Here is a 26,891-nt window from a genome sequence, read left to right on the forward strand (position 1 = left end):
CGCGCAGCGGACGGCTGCAGAGCTCTCATGGCGAGCCCGGCTGCCTCATCCGTGCGACCGCCGAGGCCCAAGAAAGAGCCGCAGGCGCTCGTCATTCCCAAGAATGCGGCGGAGGAGCAGAAGCTCAAGCTGGAACGGCTAATGAAGAACCCGGTGAGACGAGGCGCGGGCTGACGGCCCTTCCGAGTCCTACCCCCTTCCTTTCTGGCGTCTCTGGGCGCTAGCGGGCCCTCTTTCCGCGCTTCCGAACTCTGGAACTCGGTACCCGAACCCCAGGGTCAGACCTTAGGAAGGAGCAGGCGGCCCTGGAGATAGTGAGCTATTTTCTGCTCTCATGTTAGAGCCAAGCCTGGATGAGGGCGCTGCGAAGCGGCTTTTCGTGCTCTAAGACCCTTTAACTTTGTGAACAGAAGTCTTAGACTGGAAAGATATAATCCGTGGGTTAGCACAAGGGTTTATTTTCTTCTAAACAGCACTAATTGTTAGAGAGGCATTGGCCAAGACACCTGGGGTTGGAGGTTTCCAGCCATAAACGATGAGTCGCGTTTCTGAGTTCTGCCCTGAAAAGTTGAGTGTAGCCCTGGCAAGGCTGTGGGCTCTGATAGGACCCAGAGTATACAGGATGAAGTAAAGGCAGAGGGAAGAAAACAAACTCAGCTTTGGGTCCAGGAAGCAAAGCAGCCTTACTTCACTACTTCAGTTAAAGTTTTTTGGTTGAAAAAGATGTCACTTTGTCAGCCGGTTTATACATACAAACGCTTTCGTGTTTAAATGTTGCAGGACAAAGCAGTTCCAATTCCAGAAAAAATGAGTGAATGGGCACCTCGACCTCCCCCAGAATTTGTCCGAGATGTAATGGGTAATGTCTTTTGGATGTGGGTGTGTGTTTAAATACAGTTTTTAAAGTGTAGGTATTAAAAACTCTGCAGTTAGCATTTGTTAATTACACCCCTGATAGGAAGAAAAAAAAGTTCTTTGCTTTTCCAGTATTTTGCTCTTACAATGAAGGGGTATTGTTGCTTGTGGTCTGGCATTAGAGAACTTTCTTCTGCATTGTTTTTAATACCTTGTTTTTTCAAAATGGAAACAGTTTTTATTTTGTTGGGTTGTAAGTTAACTAACTATAAAGAGAATAAATAACAGGTGTAAAAAATTAGAGCCACCTGTTATCTATCATTCTATTTGTAACATTTTGATGTAGTCCTCCAAACCTCTTTATAGTCAAAACCACTCATGCTTAAGAAAAAATGTTTACAAGAATATGGTTGTTCTACACATACTATTTGATAATCTACTTTTTTTCACTTCATATATCATGGACATCTTTTCAACTAAGTAGAAAAGCATGTCAAATGTGAAATCATCTGGTGGGGGAGGGAAAGGTCACAGGCTCTCTTTTAGGTTTCTGGTCGCTGAACGATAGTCTGCTTGTCCTCCTAATACTGCGCTAGAGTGGAATTTTTGGTGACTTCACATTCAACATTCACACAACAGATATTTACAATATACCAGCCAGTGTGCTAGCTTCTGGGGTACAATGGGGAATAGGGCAGGCTTGGTCCCTTCCATCACTTCTAGTACCTTTCTTTGGTTCCCTGTGATTAAGAGTAGCCTGTGTTGGTAACTGGATATCATCAAAAGCTCTGGACTGTCCTGGCTTTAGGTTCAAGCGCTGGGGCTGGCAGCGGAGAGTTCCATGTGTACAGGCATCTGCGCCGGAGAGAGTACCAGCGACAGGACTACATGGATGCCATGGCTGAGAAGGTTAGTGAGCCAGGACGCTGGCTGAACCCTTGGGTTTAGGCAGTGTGCACTTAAACCTTAGAAAAAAACACTTGAAGAAGAGTAGATACACCTGGTTGTGGCTTGTGTGAGGGCCGCCTTGTAAAGTCAGCAGGAGAAACAGATGTCAGGTGGAGTCCAGGGTACTTCTAGGTCAGATCCAGCATGGCAGGATGCTCACACTAGGAAATGAATGAGGGGAGGGAGTCTTCCAGGTGGTGGAGAGCCCAGCAGAGTCCCCTTTCCCCTCCAGGCCATTTGCCATGGAATAGAAGCAGGATCTCACACCTCTTGAGTTATCATTTCTTTATAGTTTCTGTTTTTGGCTGAATGCCTGTAATTCCAGTTAGCTGTGTGTTTGGTGCTAGTAGTGGTGTGCTTTCCGGTGTTTTTGCCTCTTTGAGTTTTCTAGCTTTGAGACTGGCATTTCTTCATGACAGGTGTCAAATAATAATTGATTAAGAATGGAGAATTACTGGCAGCTTCCTGCTGGTCTAGTGGTTAGGATTCAGTGCTTTCACTGCTATGGCCCGGGTTCAGTCCCTGGTCAGGGAACTGAGATCTTGCAAGCCATGCAGTGTGGCAAAAATAAATAAAGATAAAAATTAAAATTAAAAAAATTTTTTTAAAGAATTGAGAATTGCTTTTGAAATTGTACTGTAAGAACTGTTAAGCTCTCCATTGATTGATGGGAAAGGCCAGAAACCTCTTTCCTATTGCTCTTAAGAAATATTCTTTTGGACATTTCACTTGTCTTCTTTCTGGAATTGAGTTTTGGAGTCATTTTATCCACTCCAAAAGTTTTGTTTGATTTTTTTTTTACTAGATTTAAATTGAATCTGTAACTTAACTTGAATGAGAATGGATGTCATAGTGTTTAGTCATCCCCTCTAAAACTTTGTCTTCTTTCTTTGTCTAATCTTTTTGTATCAGTGATCATATATAGAGATTTTACATATGTCTCACCACGTTTTTTCAAAGATATTTTAAGTGTTTTGATTGCAGTGGTGGTGAGTGGTCCCTTAAAAATTTATTTGAATGGCCAAAATTGAGTTTGAAAAATACCTGTATGATTTTTGAACAGAAGGGATCATTGCCATGGTGGTTTTCACCTGGTATTTGCTTGTCCTGCAGCCCTTACTCGGCCCCCAGGTGTCGGTGGTTCTTCTCCAGCTGCTTCTCAATCCCAGTGAGGAGTTTCAGGTGACTTGTCACACAGCTATACAGGATCACTGAAGGATTTGCGCTGTTAGGAATAAACAGAACTCTGTATGTAGAAACTAACAGAAGCACTTTTTTATTTTTAAACTACTTTAGAGGGGAGGAAATAGAGTAGACGGTTGTCTCAAATGCCATCAGTTAGTCTGAAGCTTTTATGTATTGATTAACGACCCAGAGAAAATACAGAAAAATGTTTCACAAACCTTGAAACCACACAAATGCAAAGGTTTTATTTCACGTGGTGAAAGAGAGGCTCTGAGGTTAGAAGAAAAAAAGAGATGCAAGAGAATCCTTACCTTCCACAGCGACTGATAGGTTGTCACCACTGACAGAGCACATCTGACTCCTGCTTGAGCCCTTGGCGGGGTCAGCAGCCAGCAGGGAGCTCTGTTTTGGTCGCGCTTCAGACATTTCCAGCTCAGCTTCTAAACAGATCAGGTGCTTTTAGTTTGAAGTCATTGCTTTCTAGCTGAACTCTAATTAAAGCTGATTCCTTTCTTGGAAGGGAGACCCTTCTTTCTAATTTCATAATTCTGCTCTCAGAGAGAGTTTCTGCATCCGTCTGAGCAGATCCACAGAGCCTGGCAGTGCAGGCCAGCAGAGGTGTTGAAGCCACCTCTGTCTCCTCTGCTGGCTCCTTGTTTGCTCCATCAGCCTTTATGGCTGTAACTAGAAGAAATAAGGATGGCGCTTGTTTTTTATCAGTAGATGTCTTTAGTTTACAAGATCTTTCCTGTAGGTTATTGCAGTTCATTAGTCTTCCTAAAGGCTCAGGGAAAGAGAAATTATTGTTTCCCCCATTTTATAGATGAGGAAGCTGAGGCTTAGAAACAGGGAGCTGCTAGGAAGAAATAACACAAGGGATGGATATATATATTTATTTGTACTTATGTACGTACTCACATATACGTATGTACACGTGTAGGTGTGTTTAGTAGCAGGTGATGGCAATGCATGTTATGCTGCCTTAGAATCGGTCATTTGATAACCGTAGCGAGTTAGGACTTGAAAATTCCATGGTCGCAGCCCTCTGGCCGCTCCACCCAGTGAGCCCCCATCACCGTCTCTGAAGAAGCAACACTCCTGTGTGTCTCCTTACTGTCAGTACTCTGCTGCATTTCTGACACTTCTGGGCACCGGATGTGTGGGGATTTTCCCCACACCAAGCAGTTCTGTGACACCAGGTGAGTATCCTACAATTCAACTCAATTGTGACCCTGTCTACGTGGAGATGGCGCCATATCTCGAAGGTTAAGACTCAGTCCTGCAAGACTGAGCCCCACCCCCAACTTCAGAGGCCAGCCACAAGTCCCCGTTGTCACCTGTGCTTCTGACCCACTGGCTATAAATCAGAGGTTTCCCATGACCCCGTCCTCAGGTTCAAGTAATTGGCTTAGAGGGGCTCACAGAAGTCAGGAAAACAGCTTACTAGTTTTCCGGTGTCGTATAAAAGGATATAACTCAGAACAGCTGCATGGAGGAAGGGATGCAGAGCTTCCGTTCCTTCTCCCAGCATCTCCAGTGTTCACCAACCCAGGAGCTATCCAAACGCAGCCTTTTGGGGTTTTTGAAGGCTTCATTATGTGGACATGATTAAATCACTGACTGTTGGTGATTAGTTCAACCCTCAGCCCCTCTCCCCTCCCTGGAGGTCAAGGAGGTGGAGCAGAAAGTTCCCTTGGCAACCAGCCCCGTTCCTTAGGTGCTTTCCCAACGTCACTCAAACTCCTGTGCTTGAAAGGGGCTGGTTATGAATAACAAAAGATACCCATTTCATCTTTATTTCTGGAGTTATTTCAGGAACTGGGAACAAAACTAAATATTATAATAAAAGATCCCCCTGTGGCTCTCATATAGGAAATTTGTAAGAGTTTTAATGTGCCAAAAACAGTAGATGAAGACCAAATATGTATATATTACAAGTCACAGTATCACATTTTCCAAGGCCCTGGCGAAACAGAGCCAGTAGTGCTGCCTCTGCCTTCAGGGAATCCTCAGCGTGCTCCCTCTCATACTTACTCTCTCTTACATTTACTTGTGCACGAACGGTATCTTAATGAACTGACTTATTTCACCATCAGAGATCCATATATTGATTTCCTGCCTCACCTGTGAGGCAACTTCTTTAAGTGGCCCTGGAGACCTGGATGTACCTGTAGCACCCCCAGTGGTGCGACTTCTAGAGTTTTCATACCCAGGCAGGCCAGAGTTTGTCTAACTGATGTGGTTTTTTGCAGCAAAAATTGGATGCAGAATTTCAGAAAAGACTGGAAAAGAATAAAATTGCTGCGGAGGAGCAGACTGCAAAGCGTCGGAAAAAGCGGTGAGGGCTTTGTGGCATCCCATAACTACTGAGACTTAGGGCGGGAAATGTAAAAGTAAATAGTTGGTGAACGAGTCCTTCTTGTAGTCAAAAGTTTACCTGTATGGCCTGTATAGGTCTTGGGTGTGAAGATCCACAGTGGGGACTTCCCTGGCGGTCCAGTTGTTAAGACTCCATGCTTTCAATGCAGGGGGCGCGGGTTTGATCCCTGGTCGGGGAGCTAAGATCCCGTATGCTGTGCAACGCAGCTAAAAAAAAAAAAAAAAACCCACAGTGGAGCACCCCCGTAGAGTAATGGCTTTTCTTCCAGTACCTGGGGAGAGATCAAGTCACTTACTGCCCCCTGCCCCTGCCCCCAGCTTGCTACAGATTCTCCAAAGCTTGCTGGTCAGCACTTTGGTGGTGAGCGCATGGATTTCTGTGTCTCCTTCATGTCCGTATTTTTTTTTTTTTTCCTGCGGTACGCAGGCCTCTCACTGCAGTGGTCTCTCCCATTGTGGAGCACAGGCTCCGGACGCGCAGGCTCAGTGGCCATGGCTCACGGGCCCAGCCACTCTGCAGCATGCGGGATCCTCCTGGACCGGGGCACGAACCCGTGCCCCCTGCATCGGCAGGCGGACTCCCAACCACTTGCGCCACCAGGGAAGTCCCATGTCGGTATTTTAACATCAGGTTTAATAAGTTGCTATGAGCAAACTTCCCGATTAGCTTCTCCCTTAAAGGAGGGTCTGTAACCTCCCTAAGTGACTACATGAGTATACAGACTGCACCCGTGCATGTGTATGTGTTGTTTTAATAAATGCTCCTTCAACTTTCAGAGAGCTGAGCAGGATTCTAAAAACAGTCCCTAGGGCTTCCCTGGTGGCACAGTGGTTGAGAGTCTGCCTGCCGATGCAGGGGACACGGGTTCATGCCCCGGTCCGGGAAGATCCCACATGCCGCGGAGCGGCTGGGCCCGTGAGCCATGGCCGCTGAGCCTGCGCGTCCGGAGCCTGTGCTCCGCAATGGGAGAGGCCGCAACAGTGAGAGGCCCGCGTACTGCAAAAAAGAAAAAAAAAACAAACAGTCCCTAAATATCTCTGAATGAGAAAGTATCTCCAGTATTTCTGGATTGCGCTAATCACCTCAGGACTCCAAAGAATCTGATCTTGATTCATGAAGGAAACAGGTTGATAATGTTGATGATGTTGGAGTAGCAGAGTCATGAGGAAGTATTTCTTTCATTTTATCATAGTATTCGTGTAATTACTAAGTTGCTAAAGGTTCTGTAAGTAGATGTTTATTTTCTAAAATATAAAATAGGTAGTTAAGGAATTAATTATTTTGCATTTGCAGCCAGAAGTTAAAAGAGAAGAAATTATTGGCAAAGAAGATGAAACTTGAACAGAAGAAACAGAAAGAAGGTGAGTGGTACCCACTTTTCTTTCATGACCTTTCTTAGTGCTGATCACAGTGGTTGACCTGTCAAGAATGAGATTTAGAGTTTGGAGTAGGTTGGCTGGCCTCTGAAGAAATGACGGCTTGTTTCTATTAGTTTCGACTCATTTAATTGCAAGTGTCAGGAAGCCAAACTGGTTTAAGCAAAAAAGAAAGCTACTGCCTCACGTTTAGTCCAGGACAGACCTCCTCTTGGGCCTGGCTGGTAAAGGAGCTCTGATGTTGGCATTCACTGTCTCCTTCTGTCCCCTGGCTCCCTGTCCTCAGGGAGGCTCGTTTCCTCCTTGTGGTGGTGAGGTACCAGTAGCTGCTCCGGGCCACACCCTGGCTCATTCTTGCCTAGTAGGAAAGACTGCGGGGGTGTCCCTAGCAAAAGAGTTTTTGTGTCTCTTTGGCTCTTATCGAGTCACTTGGCAAATCAGTTAAGAATTCTTTTGGCTACAAGAAATAGAAAACTAGCAGTAGTTAAGCAAAGAGGAATTATTTTTCTCATATAACAAGAAATCTGGTGGTAGGTGGCAGCCCAGTGTGGTTGAGTAGCTCAGCAGTGTCAGGCCCAGTACCCCTGCGGTTCTTTTGGCCTTTATCCTGTGGGCATGAGACGGCTGCTGCAGCTCCTGGCATCGTACTTACGTTTAAAGCAGGAAGAAGAGGGGAAAGAAGTGGTACTTGTCTGTTGTGGTTTTTTTTTTTAAACTGAAGAGCAAAATGTCCCCCATCGCGTATTACCTTGTATCTCATTGGTCAGTAATAGGTCACTTTGCCATCCCTTGCTGTCATCAGGCTAGATGAAAAGAAGACAGAATTGTCATGACTATCTTTAACGTATCGTGATCCATCACTGGATGCTGGGTACGTTGTCACCCTAGACAGAATTGAGATTTGTTAGAAGGAGGAATAGGGGGTGAGTAATGTGTCAGCATCCCACAATGCTGCCATTCCTGCCCACTTCCGAACCCATCACAAGGCCAGTGGTGCCAGCCACTCCTTTGGGAACCCCTGGGCTGCAGACCAGGGAGAGAGAGGTCCCAGATGGAAAGGACCAAGGATGCTAAGAGACGGAACAATGACAACTGGTCGCCACATCTCTGAATTGGTGGCTGTTCCCTGATTGACCAGACATGATTCCTAATTGTGATTTTTGGTCTTAAGATAAAATCAGACCTGCACTGACATACGGAAATATGATTGGCCCCTTCCAGGACCAGTTTGCTTATGAGTTGTAAATGTACTGTGTGACACACTATACATGGTATGGTTTTAGCCTGTTCCCTACCATTTCCGAAAAGAAATTATTTTACAGTACCAAAATGTGATTGCTAGGACATCATCCCTCAAATAAGCCACCTCATCACGTTCCCTGCCCTTCCGCCACCCCCCACACACAGGAATGTGGAAGTACTTGGTCCAAGGGCAGGAGGATTGGGCAGCCCACCAGTCTCATGTTCCGTTGAAGGAGGTACTGTGGCTTGGACCCCATTATATTGGGAAATAGAAAGGACTCCTTGGCTGTTGGTAATCTGACCCTCCCTGCCCAGGGTTTGTTGTTTTTGCTGCTTGTTGTCTTTGTTGCTGTTTATGTGTTTAGTGACTTTCCTGAATTAACTCTGTACAGCTTATATTCTTTGTTGTGTGTGGCAACTGAAGTCTTTGCTTGGTTAGCTTAGTGGTCAGCTGAAGATCAGAGATTTCCTGAAATGCTTTGAACCAGTAAGTCTCCTGATCTTTGCCAAGGGGCTTTCTGTGTGTGGTGGAGCATGCCTTCACCATTCTGGCAGGCGGTTTACAGTTTTGCCTTAGCCTTCACTTCCTTCTTGCACAGAGCCTCAAGTTTAGCCAGAGGTGAGATTAGGGCCATCACTTGTCTGTCTTAGACGTGTGCACAGCTCTACACATGCCTGTGGCCTTCTAGATTACCAGCATTTCCTCTTAAACTGTTGGTCAGTTTCTTGTTTGCTTCCACTGTTATCACTGCCTCAGGCAGCTATGATGATAAACAGTTGCCACTGATTGTTTTTGACAAATACGTTGAGGAAAAGGCTGTTCTCACTGAGTCAGGTTGAATAAAGACAAGACAAGCCTTGCCAGTGGAAGTTTCCGGAGAGCTGCCAGACAGGTCAAATAGGGACAGTGCTCTGGGTGTGGGACTTCTGAGGAAGTCCCAGGGCAGTTTCCTTCCTCCAGTGGCTGCTGGGCTGCTGGTTTTCACAGCTACTGGGAGTAGGAGGCTATTGATTGGGAGGCTACCTTGGATCTGCGGCGAGGGAGTAGGAAATAGGGCAAATTTTTTTTAAAACAAATTTATTTTATTTATTTATTATTGGCTGTGTTGGACCTTCGTTGCTGTGCGCGGGCTTTCTCTAGTTGTGGCGAGCGGGGGCTACTCTTCGTTGCAGTGTGCGGGCTTCTCATTGCGGTGGCTTCTCTTGTTGCAGAGCACGGGCTCTAGAGCACAGGCTCAGTAGTTGTGGTGCATGGGCTTAGTTGCTCCGCAGCATGTGGGATCTTCCGGGACCAGGGCTCGAACCCATGTCCTCTGCAGTGGCAGGTGGATTCTTAACCGCTGTGCCACCAGGGAAGTCCTGTTCTCTCTGGTTTTTTGTTTCTCTGCTTCTCCTTTCCTGTCTTCTTTTGGATTTATTTGAACATTATTATTATTCTATTTTAATTTATCTATTGTGTTTTTAACTGTTTCCTTTTTTATAGTCTTTTAGTTGTTCCTCTAGAGATTACTATATTTATACCACTTTCACAGTCTATTTGGAATCAGCATTTCACCACTTTAAGTAGAATGTAGAACTTTTCATCACATAGATTTCTTTACTCTGTATGTTATAGTTGTCTTAGGTATTACATCTCCATACATTGAAAACTCCTTCAGATAATTTTACTTTTTTTTAATTGACCTATAGTTGACTCACAATATTATTTCAGTTTCAGGTGTACAGCATAATGACTTGATATTTTCATAGATTGTGCACTGTACAGTTATTATAATATTTTTGGCTATATTCCTGATGCTGTATGGGTTGGCCAAAAAGTGTGTTCGGGGTTTTCCATAACACCTTCCCCTTATGGGGAAACGAACGAACTTTTTGGCCAACCCAATACATTACATCCCTGTGACGTATTTACTATATAACTGGTAGTTTGTAACTGTTAATCCCCTTCACCTATTTTGCCCATTCCCCCATCCTCCTCCCCTCTGGCAACCACTAGTTTGTTCTGTCAGTGGAGTCTGTTTCTGGTTTGTTTTTTAGATTCCACATATAAGTGAAAACATGCAGTATTTGTCTTTCTCTGTCTGACTTATTTCACTTAGCGTAATATCCTCTAGGTTCATCCATGTTCTTGCAAATGGCAAGACTTCATTCTTTTTTATGGCTGAGTAATATTCGTGTGTGTGTGTGTACATCTTTATCCATTCATCTGTCAGTGAACACTTAGGTTGCTTCCATATCTTGGTTATTGTAGATAATGCTGCACTGAGCATTGGGATGCACATATCTTTTTGAATTAGTGTTTTCATTTTCTTCAGATAAATACCCAGAAGTGGAACTGCTGGATCATATGGTGGTTCTGTTTTTATGATGTTACTGTTTTTGTTTTCAGTCATCAAATATATTTCAGAAATCTCAAGAGAATAGTCTTGAATAGTAACCAGATAGTTATCATTTCTGTTGCTTTTTCTTTGTTCCTGATGTTCCAGACCTCTATCTGGTATTGTTTCCCGTATGTCTGAAGAACTTCCTTTAGTCATTCAGTTAGAACAGGTCTGCTGGCTATAAACTATCTTAGCTTTTCTTCATATGAGGCTATCTTTATTTCACCTTCATTCCTATAGGACATTCTCACTAGATACAGAATTCTGGGTTGGCAGTTTTTATTTCAGCACTTTTGAAATGCTGTTCCATTTCCTCTGGCCTCCATGATTTCTGATTTTTTAAAAATATGTAGTTATTCAAATTGTTCTCCTATCATTGTTTTTCTCTGGCTGCTTTCAAGATCCTTAGATGTCAGGAATTTGAGAATTTGATTATGATATGTCTGCACATGGATTTCCTTGGGTTTATCCTGGAGTTGGGTTTGGAGTTCACTGAGCTAGTTGAATCTGTAAGCATGTATCTTTGTCAAATTGGGGATTTTTTTTTTTAATTTATTTATTTTTGCTGTATTGGGTCTTCGTTTCTGTGCGAGGGCTTTCTCTAGTTGTGGCAAGCGGGAGCCACTCTTCATCGCGGTGCGCGGGCCTCTCACTATCGCGGCCTCTCTTGTTGTGGAGCACAGGCTCCAGACGTGCAGGCTCAGCAGTTGTGGCTCACCGGCCTAGTTGCTCCGCAGCATGTGGGATCTTCCCAGACCAGGGCTCGAACCCGTGTCCCCTGCATTGGCAGGCAGATTCTCAACCACTGTGCCACCAGGGAAGCCCAGGGGATTTTTTTTTTCCCATCTTTTTTTGTCTCTGTTGTTCACATTGGATAAGTCCTACTGATCTGACTTTGAGCTGTGTCTTCCCTGTGTCACCTCCATTCTGCTTATCGATTCTATCCAGTGAATTATGTTTTTCAGAAAAGTTTTTCAATTTCCATTCGATTCTTCTTTATACCTTCTATTTCTTTGCTGCAGTCTTCTATCTTTCCATTTGTTTCAAGAGTCTTCACTCTTCCAGGAAAGATATTTAAATAGCTACTTTCAAGTATTTGGTACTTCCGGATCTGGGGCATCTTGACATTGGCATTTGTTGATTGTCTCTCCCCACGCTAGCTGCGATTTCCCTGATTCTTCACGTGTCGAGTAACTGTCTGTGGATCCGGGACATTTTGAATATTATATCGTGAGGCTCTGGTCTTGCTGATATTTTGTTTTAGCAGACAGTCAGCCTGGTTGTGTTCGGAGCACAGGTTCTGACCAGCCTTCTGTAGATTGTGGTTCCTGTGTCAGTTTGGCTTTTAAAGCTTTTGCTGTGCTCTCAGGTGTGTCCTGTGTGTGCCACCCAGTGGCCAGTCAGGGTTTAGTTCTTTGAGTTCGGTTCTCAAAGTGTTTGGCGTGACGATTAGGGCCAGATCCATGCATGTGCTGTCAGGGCGGGCCCAGGAGTTTACAAACAACTTTATGATGTCTCTTCTAATCCTCTCTCCATGATCTCCCCTGTAGGTTCTGGTTTCTTGGGGCTCCCCTTTTCAGACCTCCAGCCAGAAAGCTGGGGCTTGGGACTTTCCTGGCGGTCCAGTGGTTAAGACTCCAAGCTCCCAATGCAGGGGGCCTGGGTTCAATCCCTCGTCAGGAAACTGGATCCCACATGACGCAACTAAAACAAAAGATCCTGTATGGAGACTTCCCTGGTGGTCCAGTGGCTAAGACTCCAAGCTCCCAATGCAGGGGGTCCGGGTTTGATCCCTGGTCAGGAAACTAGATCCCACATGCCAAAACTAAAGGTTCCACATGCCACAACTAAGACCTGGCGCAGCCAAATAAATAAATATTTAAGAAAGTTGGGGCTTTAGTTACCTACTCTGCCACATACTTTGTACAGCTGCCCCTGCATCCAGGGCTGAGTGGTGGGAGGACAGAGAAGAAAAGCAACAGAGTTTGCCCAGCCATCTTAGGACCACAGCTCCTCTGATCAGAGAGGAAGGTTCCCCTCCTTCAAAGTTTTTGCACATGCAAGCCCCTATTGCACCGCAGTCGCTGTGGCCATCCTGACACTGGCAGGATTGCCTGGGAGCTAGGGTGTGAGAGAATGGAGAGAAAAGAAGAAACACAAGAATTTCCCTTCCTCTGAGCATTAAGAGTCCGCTTTCTCACTCCTTGAATCAGAAGTAGAAGGTTTCTCTTGGAACTGTGTCTGTGCCCAGTTTCCACTTCTGCGTATTGGATCACCTTGAGTCCAGGCTGGGGGATACTGGAGGGAAGAAAGAAAAAAGCAGGAAACACAATATTGTGGTACTTTGTATTCTGGTCTTTTTCCCCAGTCTGTGTGCTTTTCAGAGTCCATGCATTCTATCCAGGTTCTATAGCTGTGTTCAGTGGAGAAACGGGGTCAAACGTGCTTGCTCTGTCTTACCTGGAACCCACCCTCTATTTGGTTTTTTGAATCCAATTACAGGACTTGATATTTAGCTCTTGTGCATTTCAGCTTGGTGTTATTGGCTCCGTTGATTCAGGTTTCCAAAATCCTTCTGAATTCTGATTCTCGAATTAACCATGTTACCATGTCAGGGGCAGGTTTGATAAACATACCTCCTTTTGTCATTGGTAAAAATGCTGAGCCAGACAGGGCCAGGGCCAGAGCCCTGCAGCATCCACTAGTGAGCTCCATCTAGGCCAACATGGACCTGTTCACTAAAACTCTGGGTGGAGTTATTCTCCAGCTAAGAATCAGCTAGACTCACTCTTCTTTCCTCTTACCCACAGAGGTGTCATTCTAAACTAAGATAATTTGAGGTCAGGGAGTAAGTACAGTAGGCATAGATTCTAGGCTCAGCTCTCACTCTGGCTCACCCTGACCTTAGCATCTCCTGTTTGAGCAGATGTTTTTTTTTTAATTTTAGTCTGTAAAATGATAAACTCTTTCTAGATCTAAAATTCCACAGCTTGATAACTTTTCCAAACGCCTTGCTGTAATGAAGATATAGCATATTTGGGCAGCAAGAGGGGCGGTTCCCTCACCAGTAAATCTAAGAACCCTTTCAGAACAAGAAACAGGTTAGTTTGCTCTGAATTTGTACTTAAATGAACCTGTAGTGGGTCTTTGGAATCACTTAATAACTTTTTAGTAATCAGTTCTAGAATTGAAGGAGACAGGAGGCAACATCCCAGAGCTGAGGTTTCTTTTTCTTTTCTTTTAATATTTATTTGGTTGTGCTGGGTCTTTTGGTTGCGGCAGGCAGGCTCCTTAGTTGCAGCATGCATGTGGGATCTAGTTCCCTGGGATCTAGTTCCCTGACCAGGGATCAAACCCAGGCCCCCTGCAACTGGGAGCACAGAGTCGTAACCACTGCGCCACCAGGGAAGTCCCCAGAGCTGAGGTTTCTTAAATCCCCCTTTTCTAGCCCCTCTTACACATTAGTTGCATGTGATCGTGCAGTTTTCAGTCACTTTTCTTTAATTTGCCCAAGGCTATGAAGAGTATATGAGATGGTAGATTTCATCCAGAACCTCTAACCTGTTTAAAACGGCCTTGTGCCCTCTCACTGGGTCTCCCCCATCCTGAGCTTCAGTTCTATCAGAAAGATAGATGTTTGTGCCCATGTTGCATCATAGTAGCACAGCGTTTTTTCAGACTGAGGGATGTGATCCTTTATTCACTGGGTCATGAAATCAGCTTAGAGGTTACAGATGTTGGTTTTTTCAAACATACATAAAATAGACTAGAAAATATCAGAATGCATCACACCCTGAATAACTGTTTTGTGAAATTTTCTTTCAGTTGCTATGTGGGCTGTGGTGCAGTCAAACAGATTTGAAAATCATTGTTATGATTCATGAGCCCTGCTCGTCTACTTGTGAAGTTAGCACCTGTACCTATTAAAAAAATGATTAATAATAATACATGGTTGTATATGCTTCGCACCAGATGAGCTGGATGGAGAGTGCTGTAGGGATAACTTCATAAGGATGCTCTGTGTGCCTTTTACCTCACCCTGTCAGTTTCCTTCCTTATTTTTCATTTTGTGAAAGGGAAAGTAGGTTTTCTAGGTGGTTGAAGTGAACAGAAATTTAGTGTGGTGATGATCAGTTGTGCCACAAGGTGGCTTCTGTGCACTTCTGGGTTCTTGAGGGACTTGGAGATAAATTACTCGACCTTTTTGGCTCTTCTCCTATAAAGTGGTAAGGGGCAGCTGGCTAGGAGTTCCGTTCTGTTGTTGGAGAGGAAATATCCCCACTATTGTCCGTGCTGGTCCAGCAGTTCAGTGAAGACGCCCTGCAGTGCGGGACTTCTCTGAATGATACCACAGGATGGTGTTAAGCCAGTTTGGATTATTGTGACGCCTTGAACTCCTAAAATGATGTATTCTGATACCAATGTTACTTATCCGGACACAGGCTCACCTACCAGAGAAACCCAGGGTGACCTTAAGGTGATTTGTTACTAAGTACGTCAAGGGCAGTTTCTTGACAGTGGCGGGGAGGAGAGAAATAGGTGAGGGAGATTGAGGTACAGACTTTCAGTTACAAAATAAATGAGTCGGGGTTTCCCTGGTGGCGCAGTGGTTGAGAGTCCACCTGCCGATGCAGGGGACATGGGTTCGCGCCCCGGTCCGGGAAGATCCCACATGCCGCGGAGCGGCTGGGCCCGTGAGCCATGGCCGCTGAGCCTGCGCGTCCGGAGCCTGTGCTCCGCAACGGGAGAGGCCGCAACAGTGAGAGGCCCGCGTACCGCAAAAAAAAAAAAAAATTAAAATAAATAAAAAATAAATGAGTCACAGCTATGAAATGTGTAAATGTGGGGAATATTGTCAGTAACTGTGTAATATCTTTGTATGGTGTCAGACGACAACTAGATTTATCGTGGTGATCGTTTTGAAATGTATAGAAATATTGAATCACTGTGTTGTGTACTAGGAACTAATATAATGTTGTAGGTCAATTATACTTCAAAAACAAGCAAACAAACACTCATAGGAAAAGAGATCAGATTTGTGGCTACAGAGGTGGGTGAATGGGAGGAAGGGGAATTAGATGAAGGTAGTCAAAAGGTACAAACTTCTGGTTACAAGATAAATAAGTACCGGAGATGTAATGTACAACATGATAAGGATAATTAATACTGCTGTACATCATGAATGAAAGTTAAGAGACTTCTCATCAAAAGCAAGAATTTTTTTTCTGTTTCTTTAATGCTGTATCTATATGAGATGATGGATGTTCCCTAAACCTGTTGTAATCATTTCAAAACTGGGGGTGGGGGGAAGCAGTTTCTCAGCCTCAGCACTGTTGACACTTTGGGCCAGATAATTCTTTGTTGTAAGGGACTATATCCTGTTCATTGTAGGATGTTTAAGGGAATCATGGCTTCTACCCACTAGATGCCAGCAGCACCCACCCTCCCCTCAGTTATTGACAATCAAAAATGTCCCCAGACATTGCCAAGTGTTCCCTCGTGGGGGAGGGGGGCAAAATTGTCCCTAGCTAATAAAATTCGTATCTCAGCTGGTATCTGGTGTTTGAAAGGCACTCAATTTATGTGGGTTTTTTTTTAATTAATTAATTTATTTATTTATGGCTGCACTGGATCTTTGTTGCTGCACTCAGGATTTCTCTAGTTGCGGCGAGTGGGGGCTACTGTTCATTGCGGTGCGCAGGCTTCTTGTTGCAGTGGCTTCTCTTGTGGAGCACGGGCTCTAGGCACGCGGGCTTCAGTAGTTGTGGCACGCAGGCTCAGTATCTGTGGCTCGCGGGCTCTAGAGCACAGGCTCAGTAGTTGTGGTGCACGTGCCCCGTTGCTCCGCGGTATATGGGGTTTTCCCAGACCAGGGCTCGAACCCGTGTCCCCTGCACTGGCAGGCGGATTCTTAACCACTGCACCACCAGGGAAGCCCCTCAATTTATGTTTTGGATTGAACCATTTGTTTCAGTGCCAAAACTCTTATACATATTATGTTGGAAAACTATCCATAGCCTTTGTGTCTTTTGAGAATAAAGGTAATGTATGATCATTTTAGAAATTTTTAGAATATGCAGAAAATAAAGCCAAAAATAAAAATTATCCATAATTCTTACTAAAAATAATCACTTTAACATTTTCATGATGTTTTTATTTCAATTTTAATATTATATAAACCTATTTATATAATTATCATATTTACAGTTGTCCTACTTTTTCATATAACACTGTATCACAAATATTTTCCCACGTCCTTGCAATTCCATAGTACAAAAGGATTTATTTTCCCTAGTGTATTCATTCATCTGTTTGTTTGTTTTTGCTTTGTTATTTTTTTGTCCAAGTCTCATTTGCGGCATGCGGGATCTTTCAATGTGGTGTGGGCTCTTCATTGTGGTGCGAAGGCTTCTCTAGTTGTGGCGTGTAGGTCTTCTCTTCTGTAGTTGTAGTGCACAGGCTCCAGGATGCATGGGTCTACAGTTGTGGCGCGTGGGCACGAGAGCATATGGGCTCTGTAGTTTGTGGCACGCAGGCTCTCTAGTTGAGGCGCGTGAGCTCAATAGTTGCGGTGTGCAGACTTAACTGCCCCACGGCATATAGGAACCTAGTTTCCTGACCAGGGATCGAACCCACATCCCCTGCATTGGAGGGCAGCTTCTTTACCACTGGACCACCAGGGAAGTCCCCATTCATCTGGTTTTTTTTTTTTTAAAGTTAACATCAGTTTCAATTACACTCAGTGGCATTTTACCTAGTATTCCTATAGTCTAAATAAAATCTCAGATTCTTAGATTTTAAAATTTTATGTAAACAGTAGCATAAGAGTAATGGAAAAAGCTCAAATATTACCATCCTCATAGATCACCTTTCTTTCTGTCCATTTTCTTTTAATCTCTCCATATGCACATGTCATTTGTATGTAATGACAATTGTAGTGTATGAACAGTTTCCCCTTTGCTTGTTTTTATTTAACATTATAAGCATTTCTGGTCCTTCATAATTTTTTAAGTGACTGATAATATCCAGCAATTGACACACCATGATACAGCTAACATTTTCCCTTTTGTTAGACATTAGATTGATTCCAGTTTTTCTCTTTAAAAGATATTTTAGTGAATTTATGCACCTGTCTCCCTTCCCCCTTTCTGGGTCATTTTCTTGAGATAAATTTCCAGCAGTGGGAATAATTAGATCACAGAGTGTAAAAAGAGTTCCTGGCCCTTGAAATGTATTGCCAGTTTCTTTCCAGAGGAGTAGTGGCAGTTTCTCACCAAAGGAGTAGTACCAGTTTTTACTGCCATCAGCAGTGTGCAATGGTGTACACTTTTACCATATCCTTGCCGTATTCCTCCACATGGATAAGAATGATTTCAGAGGAAGTCAAGGTCTCATTGAGGACTTAGTAAAAAACCTTACAAAAATATAGATCCAGGGGACTTCCCTGGTGGTCCAGTGGGTAAGACTCCGTGCTCCCAATGCAGGGACCCAGGTTCGATCCCTGGTCGGGGAACTAGATCCCACATGCATGCCGCAGCTAAGAAGTCCACATGCTGCAACTAAGACCCGGCACAGCCAATCAGTCAGTATATGTCTATATCTCCAGATGTGTCAGGACTATGGTAGCAGCCTCCACTCTCTTCCCACCCCTCCGACGCTGCCCACCTTGAACAGCCTCCAAAGCTCTTTTAAAACAGAGATTGGATTGTCATTCATTCTTCTGCTTGTACAATAACAATACTTAGCATTTATTGAACATTGATTGTGTAGCCCCAGTTCTAAGGTGCTTTGCAGGTATTAACTAACATAATCCTCACAGCGTCCCTGTGAGATAGGCAGTGACGTTATCCCCATTTTACAGTTGACCTTAGGGACCAAGTGGCAATGGCACCCGTAGAGCTAGCGGGAGTGAGTGACAGGCCGGGATTTGATCCCAGATAATGTGTCTCCACGGGCCTTGTGCTTACCTGCGAGGTGATCCTGCTTGAAACCTAGCCAGTAGCTCCTGCATTCCTGCCCTTTCTGGTCTCTCCACTATTTTGTTCTGGCCACTCCCTTGCACGTGTCCTCTACTCTCACCAAGCTTAACATCTCTGTTCTCCCACCTCTCCTCGTGCACCCTCCTCTCTTTGTAAAGCCTTTTCGAGCCGCCCTCCCCACCCAGCCTCCACCTTGCTCCACAGGGTTTTGCACATATTTGGTTGCAGAATCTGCTGAATCACATAACGTGCTTATCTATTCAGTTGCAGTCTCAGTTCCATGAGGGTAGGCAGTGTCTTTTTTTAAAATAAACTGTGTGATAGAATGATTTTAGATTTACTGAAATATTACGAAGATAGTATAGTACAAAGAAGTCCCATATACCCAGTTTCCTCTGTAGCTAATGAACCAATGTTGATACATGGAGCAGCTAAAGTCCATACTTTATTTACATTTCCTTAATTTTTAACTAATGCCTTTTTCTTGTTGCAGAATCCCACGTAGGATATCACATTACATTTAGTCATCATGTAGCCTTGGGCTCCTGTTAGCGCTGACAGTTTCTCAGACTTTGTTTTGATGACCTTGAGAGTTTTGAGGGTCAGATGTTCTGTAGAATGTCCCTCAGTTGGGATTTGTCTGACGTTTTTCTCATGAGTTATTTATTTTTGGGAGGAAGACCACAGAGATAAAGTACCATTCTTATGTCAGGGCTGGGTGCTTGTCAGGATGGCTTGTCACAGTTGATGTTGCCCTTGATCACCTGCTCAGGCAGTGCTCTTCAGGGTTCTGTGTGTAAAGTGACTCTTTTCTTCCCCTTACCACGCTGTACTCTTCGGAAAGAATTCACTATGCGTAGCCCATGCTTAAGGCGTGGCGGGTTATACAGCCCCTCCATGAGGGCGGGGTAGCTACAGAAGCTATTTGAAATTGTTCTGCATGGATTTGTCTTCTCCCTCATTTCTTTATATCAGTATGGACTCTGGGCTGTTTATTTTATATTTTAGGTTTAATCCAGTACTACTTCATTTTCTTGCCCAAACTCTTCCAGCTTTGGCCATTGGGAGCTCTTTCTGGCCCGTGTGCCTTTTACGTACTCCCATTATTGGTGTTTTGAGGGGTTTTGTTTTGTTTTTAACAGCACTTCCTTAGTTTCTGGTACTACAAGATAGTCCAGACTTGTCTTGTGTATTTCCTGTCCCTAACCTAGAATCAGCTTTTTCTCTAAGTCCTATTTCTTTTCATTGGAGAATGAAATGATTTTGTTGAATTACCAAGTTACTTGAATGTGCAGCAGATTCCTAGGTTTCTCCTCTTTGAGAGAGATACTTCCAGGCCCCAACACCCGACACACAGGAAACAATTGTTTACTATTAATTGAGGTATTACATTTTCAGGAGCTTTTCAGTCACAAGGAGTGCTTTGAGTCCTCCTCTATCAGTCAGCACTTCAGGCATCCGGAACACCCCATTCCATAAACATCCAGGTTAATGAGTATTTTTCCCCTATTACAAAAGTTTATTTAATAAAAATGTTCAGTAATAAAATGTACACGAGCCAGTTTTTATCATAGTAAAATGTGGAGGGGACATGTGGAAGCAGTTGATTTCTCTGCTGAACACAGCCATTGTTCATACTGGTTCCAGGGCTTCTAACATGATGATACTGTTTCCTCGTGTTACCACCACTCCAGTATTCTGTTGCCCACTAGTTTCCACCTCCACACATTCAACTATCACAAGATTCATAAAGGGATCAGAGCCCCACAATATTCCTTGGACATGTCTGCCACCACTTAATTTTAGTGATAACTTCTCCACAAATTTCTTCCACTCAGGAGGGGGAGCCTTGCTCTTGATGTCTACTCGGTGAGCTCAAAGATGCCTCCTGTTTTACTGTCTCTTTAAGATCAGAATGAAAGATCAAAGCCTATGCTCTTGTCCTGCTGTGTTCAGATCTCTATGGATATGGCGGGTGGTCCTTAGAGAGGCTTCAGGCTGACCAAGTATGACTAAGTTATGGAACAAAACAAGTACGCAGCAGTTTCAGCCTTGGAGCCCAGGTTCTAGAGCAGAGCTCCCCCGCTGGTATATGGGGAATGGACTACACATGGCTCCCCTTGCCTTCAGGGTGGAGACTGAGTGCCCATGGCCTTGGACCGTTGCCCCACATGCCATAGAAATACTGTCCTTTTCCATGAGTGCCATGACATGAGAGCGCTTAGGGAGTTCTGCCCTAGGAGTTCAGGGAGCTCAGAGCTATGTTTTTGATCCATCTGTAGTTTTTCACTCAGTCTCTGCATAGCATTCCCTCCCTCCCTCCCTCCCTCCCTTCCTCCCTTCCCTCTCTCTCTCCCTTTTTTTCTTTCTTCCCCTCCTTTTTGTAAAATTTTGGTAAAATACACATAACACGGAATTCATCATCTTAACCATTTTTAAGTGTACAGTTCAGTGGCACTAAATACAAATTGTGCAACCATTATCATCATCTATTCCCGTAACTCTTTCCATCTAGTAAAACAAAAACTGTCTTTTAAACAACAACTCCCCACTTCCTGCTCCTCCCAGCACCAGCAACCACCCCTTCTACTTTGTCTCTGAATTTGGGTACCCTAAATACCTCCTATAAGAGAGATCATATAGTATTTGTCATTCTGTGACTGGCCTGTTTCACTCAGCATAATGTTCTCAGGGTTCATCCATGTTGTAGCCTGTGTCAGAATTTTTTTCCTTTTAAAGGCTGAATCATTGCACTGTATGAAGAGACCACATTTTCCTTATCCATTCAGTAGGCCCACCTCATTCCTGTTTTCACTTCATTTTTCTTTTTTATATTGGAGTATAGTTGATTTACAACGTTGTTAGTTTCAGGTGTACAGCAAAGTGATTCAGTTATACATATATCTATTCTTTTTCAGATTCGTTTCCCATATAGGTTATTACAGAGGATTGAGTAGAGTTCCCTGTGCTATATAGTAGGTTCTTGTTGATTATCTGTTTTATATATAGTAGTGTGTATATGTTAATCCCAGCCTCCTAACTTATCCCTCCCCCCCTTCCCTTTTGGTAACCATAAGTTTGTTTTTGAAGTCTGTTTGTTTTGTAAATAAGTTCATTTGTATCATTTTTTTTAGATTCCACGTATAAGTGATACCATATAGTATTTGTCTTTGTCTGACTTCACTTAGTATGACAATCTCTAGGTCCATCCATGTTGCCGTGGATGGCATTATTTCATTCTTTTCTATGGCTGTCATGCCATTTTTCTTTTGCCTCCATTTCCTTATGCATTTCTGCAGGCAAGGTACCAGAGGCTTGAAAGTCAGATAGTCCAGGTTTGAATCCTCGGTCCTGGTTTTACTGGTTATGAGACCTTGGTTAACAAATTACTTAACCTCTCTGAGCTTTATTCCTCATCTGTAAAATGGATATAGAGGAGTGTTACTTATCTCATAGACTGTTGTTTAGAGTTAAGACGGTACGTATATGCAAAGACAATAAGCACAGTGCCTGGCACATAATAGATGTTCAACAAATCTTAGCTACTAAAACGTGCTCCTCATTTGTACTTTCAAAATTTCTCGTTCTTTTTGGCATGAGGTTAAGATGGAGGAAAGTTCCTAAATAATTGAATCATAGAGATGATGTCAACCCCTTGCCATGAGTGCTCTTTAGTGTCCCATCCTAGGGTATGCAGGTGACTGTGCTGTGCCCTGGGCACCCCCAGGCCTTGAAGCTCTTCGGCCCTGTGACAACAGCAGTAGCAAAGCTCTGGGTGCCTGTGGGTTTCTGCATGTCTGCAGGAGGAGGCCCACGGTGCCTGCAAGTGGCCTCCTGGCGTGGACGGGGAGCCGGAGGACTGGTGTGGGCTCTGGCTCGTCCCAGCTCTCGCCTGCTGCCCTGCTCCCGAGAAGAGGGGAGGAGGAGTTGGGAACAAGTAGTCTTTGTGCTCTGCTCTTAGCCAGCTCAGCTGCACTGAGGGTAGACTGGCAGACCGCCAGGGAAGACAGTGGGATTCAGAGCTGCACGGGGAGTGTCAGAGAGGCGTTCTGCGTCTGTGGGAAGAGCCGGGAAGCTGACATATCTGTTGCAGGCAGAGCCCTCTGCTACAAGGTTTTTGAGACTCCTTTTGCAGACTGGGGTGAGAGCTGGAGACGTCAGCAGGAGTGTTGTCAGCCTAGCGCTAAATGTTAAAGGGCTGCTGTGGACGTCGCCCTGCCAAGGTGACAGACTTTGGGGGGATCATATAAAAAGCAGTGAGGCCTGATTTACTGGGCGTCAGGATCTCATGTGTGCTGGACCTTTTCATAAGGATGAGGCCCATCCTCCAGCAGTGGTAGGTCAGTTCTGTGACTGGCCCTTTATACCCGGGAGTGGCACTGGGGACTGATGGACATGAGGACCTCTCTGGCTCCTCCCTGTACAGTCCAGGAACAGCTGGTTCCTGGGTTTTCCTCAGCAGTCCTTTCTTGGAGTACCCCTTGATTTGCTAATCAGGGGATACTCGAAGATTTGTACCTCTCTAATCCAAATGTCGTGTGATTACAGGATCCAGTCAGTCCCAGGAGCAGTCATCCAGTGGCTCTGAGGCGGCATCTGGAACAGAGGAGGAGGACGAGCCCAGTTTCATCATGGGGCGATGACGAGGTTGGCCACGGCAGCTGTCTGGAGCCTGGCCCGCTCTGTGACCGGGACCCCAGAAAATCCTCCACAGGCCTCAAGGGGAAGGGAGCAATCTGTTTCAGCTCAGTTTCCCTCCCAAAGCCTCACTGGATAGAAGCAAGTAGGAGTCCACCCTAAGGGCTCACAGCCCCCGTGTTGGCAGGACTGGGCCTGTGGGAGAGAGGACCGTCTCCTGGACACTCAAGGGCACTGCCAGGCAGGGTTCGTTAATGTTCTCGCTGCAAGGGGGGAGATGTATGACCTGGTCCCCCTGGGGCCTGTTCTCACATAATTGGACACTGATGAGTTTGGGGCTGGTTTCTGTGAAGCTAATGTTTATTTAGTAAAGAACAGAAAAACTCCAGGTTTTGTTCTGACCTGTGAATGTTAATTACAGAAACTGTAGAGAAGGCTGTGAAACGACATGAGAGGGATGGGGCCTGTTCCCAGACTCGTTGAAGGAAATGGCCTTGGCCGTGGAGCTAACTCACTGCAGGGCACATGACCTCCATTTCCTTCAACGGAGAGTGCAGACTGCACCCCAGAACACATGCTCCCTCGCAGCACACATGTGCAGAGGGAGATGTGGGACTTAACTGAGGCTGAGCCAGAAGAGAGGACCTTAACGTGTGAGAGGAACTTCGGAAAAACAACTGGTGAGTAGAAAATAAGCAGGGAGAGAATCCAGCCTGGGCTGGAGCAGAGGAGATGGCCTGGGGGATCCTAGCTGCACTGCAGGGGAAGCAGATGCATTGGCCAAAAGCTGCATTTTCATCTGGAGTTAAGAGGGGATCTAAACAGAAAATGGGAGGTGACTGAGGGTGTCTTTTTGGGCCAACAGGAGGAACAGGGATGGTCTCTTAATTTTAGAGCCTTTGCTCACTTTTTGGATATTTCCAAGTTTCTAGCTCTATTTTGTGCCTTTTATGGAGTTTGATAGAATTAGGAAAATAGTGGTTTTGAGTGAAGGGAAACTAAGAAACATCTTACTTTTCTTGATTTCCTTGGCTCCACCCTGAGCCATGTGACATCTGTGATAACTTCTGTCTTTCCGCAGTTCAAGTCACAGGAATTTTTCTTTCCCAGGAAGCTGAAATGGCAAGTCAGCCATAATAAACTAGCACACACCCTAACTGTACATCTTGAAAGCCGTGTTTGTCTTTCATTGGGGACTGGCTGGTTAGTTTTGTGTCCTCCTCTCTTTTTTTTTTTTTTTTTTTTTGCAGTACGTGGGCCTCTCACTGCTGTGGCCTCTCCCGTTGTGGAGCACAGGCTCCGGACACGCAGGCCCAGCCGCTCCACGGCATGTGGGATCCTCCCGGACCGGGGCACGAACCCGTGTCCCCTGCATCAGCAGGCGGACTCCCAACCACTGCGCCACCAGGGAAGCCCTCCTATCTTTGAACTGTTGGTTTCTTTCTCTCTCCCCAGATTCAAAGTAAGAGTTACGACACACACTTCAGTGAGTCTCTCACACTGGAGGCACTCCCTGCATCTGCCCAGTGCCCCTGGCCAAGAGCTCAATGAGATACCAAAGCACATATGTGCTGGACAGGTGGGCAAATGACTAGACAGATGAGAGGGTGCCAGACTGGAGAGTTGTTTTTACCTTTACTAGATGTCAGAAGATGATGTTCAGGAGGAAAACGTCCTCCAACGGTTTCTGATGATATTTAGGGGGTTATTAGTACCTTAGGTTGAATGACTCTTAGTATTTCTGTTACCAACCAGAAACTTGGATCAGGTCACCCAACGCTCAGCAACTAACATTGTACTTTGTTATCACAACCCAGTTTTTTGCAGGGTGCCAAGCAAGGAGAATGGGCAGCTCGTGCTCAAAAGACCCAAACTCCCCAGCGGCTTTCAGAGAAGGGCTTTTGAAGACTGAGGAGGGAGAGGTCACAGGATGGGCAATCAGCTCATACAGTTCTGATTGGTTAATGGTGAATAATTGGGTGATGTTTTGGGAATCTCAGCCTTTTGGTTCCAACCAGTCTGGGGTCTACACGCTGGTAGTCAGCATGCAGTTAACTTCTTTTACCTGGTGGGGGTCTTGATATCTGCAAAACAACTCAAGGGCATGGCTCAGGATACTAGTTATAGCCCTTGAGGCACTAAAGGTCCTTGACTTTGTTTTATGGCTAAATTATTTTGCCTTAGTTGACTGCTTTCCTTTGTTTCTGCATTTTCTTCTAATTAAATTTGCTCTTTGGAACTCAGGGAAGGCCTGGGAGGCTAAAACAGGGGACATGGCAGGGGGTCTTTCTCTAGGAAGGCCCACAGGGTCCTGTTTGGTTTTAGTCAGCCTCTTTCTTTGATACACCTCAAGCCTGAGGGGAAGAGAGGCAACAACCTTTTTCAGGATTAGAGGAGAGAGTCACTGACTTTTTTAATATGTTTATTTGTCTGCACCGGGTCTTAGTCACAGCATGTGTGATCTAGTTCCCTGCATTGGGAGCACGGAGTCTTAGTCAGTGGACCACGAGGGAAGTCCCGAGTCCCTGACTCTTCATTTTTAAACAATTCTCAAGTTGCTTAGCATCAATATTCTGTATTATAAAACATTACCTCTCTCTCTGACTGCTTTGTCACAGCACCTGGACAAACATGTGAAAATTAGTAGACATATTATAATGAGGATAATGATCGAAATGCACCCGTGTACTACATACCCCAGAAGTCTTCCTGTTACAGATGGCAGCCAGGAAGATAGGTTTCAGAGTGGGTCCTTTTTATGTAAATTCTGTAAGCAGGATTTCGAATTAACTCTATAAGGGTATTAACATATACATAACAGGAGGTATGAAGCCCTACCTGTCTTTTTTGTTGTCAAAATATAATTTAAAGCAATTTTAGTATCTAGTACTATTCTGCCTAAAGAATCTAGTGCCTTCTGCTGGGAGGCTATAGCTGGAGCTGTCTTGCTTGTTACCATTCCTAGAGAAAGGTTTCATAGCAGCTGATAGTGTCCTTGAGTCTGATACAGTTCAGAACGTTCAAGTTCTCAGTAATGTAGGAGTGTGTCTGAAACCATGTCCATACTAGGCACCCCGATCCATTTGGGATACCTGAACCACAGTTACTTCATTCTGATTTTTTAAATGCATTCTTTAATGGTTAAAGCAGATGTACAATGTATGTTTGATAAACTAGAACAGCCTTACCTTATAAGCCAGAATGACTTCTCCATACCTCAATACGTGAAAGTTTCCTCCATCATTTTCCCTTTGTTTGCAGACCTTTCAGTAGCAAGCAGTGATACACATCGTGAGCAGTTATTCAGCTTCACTGGAGAATTTCCTTTCTTTCCTGAACATTGGAGTCAGAAGTATATTAGAAATAAAACAAAAACTTTCCATTTTGGTAGGGAGACACGTTTGGTGAACAGTTCCATTGAATTAGGATGGATCTTAACAGACCTGGTCCAGATTCCTGGGTTGCTGTCTACCACTGCTGTTGTCTTTTTCTCTTGCGGGTGTTGAGGTCAGCAGTCCTTTCTATCGACCAGTCTAGTACAGAAGGCCTTGAGTGGGAAATATTAATTCAAGAGTCAGTTTCACTGTGCATGAGCTACTTAGTACCTGAGAAAGGGGCTCTTTCATTTAGGTTGGAGCCTTACAAGTGATGTCCTTTCCAGTACGTATAATCTCCTGGTTGTGGGTCATGGGGCATCTGATCTTCATCCAAAGATAGGTTACCATGATCAGTTTCAGAAACAAGCTTAGAATATTCCTTTAGTAACTTAATTAAAATACTTTATAATATAGCAATAAGGTCATCTTGGATGTAGATAATAAACCCTCAGTATATACAAAACCTCAATATCCAAAAGGTATATTATCAAAACATAATCTCTAATTTATCCTCATTTTCTACCAAATTG

General features: G+C 44.5%; 1 protein-coding gene, 1 long non-coding RNA gene and 1 pseudogene across 2 annotated transcripts; 1 reads left to right on the forward strand and 2 right to left on the reverse strand.

Moving 5' to 3' along the window:
* Positions 1–24,146, forward strand: PRKRIP1 (PRKR interacting protein 1). Its single transcript, XM_030872081.2, has 6 exons — positions 1–153; positions 781–859; positions 1,664–1,764; positions 5,241–5,326; positions 6,662–6,729; positions 22,895–24,146. Exons 1-6 carry the CDS (start codon positions 28–30, stop codon positions 22,987–22,989), a joined length of 555 nt encoding a protein of 184 aa, XP_030727941.1. The 5' UTR covers positions 1–27; the 3' UTR covers positions 22,990–24,146.
* Positions 16,510–20,554, reverse strand: LOC115861044 (small nuclear ribonucleoprotein G pseudogene; annotated as a pseudogene).
* Positions 23,261–26,588, reverse strand: LOC115861341 (uncharacterized). Its single transcript, XR_009559084.1, has 3 exons — positions 26,428–26,588; positions 26,173–26,317; positions 23,261–24,098 (listed from the first exon to the last, which is right to left on the reverse strand). It is a non-coding gene; the product is annotated as an uncharacterized lncRNA (long non-coding RNA).
* Between the last annotated feature and the right edge of the window lie 303 nt (positions 26,589–26,891).

The sequence above is a fragment of the Globicephala melas genome, chromosome 15 (assembly GCF_963455315.2).
Source record: "Globicephala melas chromosome 15, mGloMel1.2, whole genome shotgun sequence".
Taxonomy (NCBI): domain Eukaryota; kingdom Metazoa; phylum Chordata; class Mammalia; order Artiodactyla; family Delphinidae; genus Globicephala; species Globicephala melas.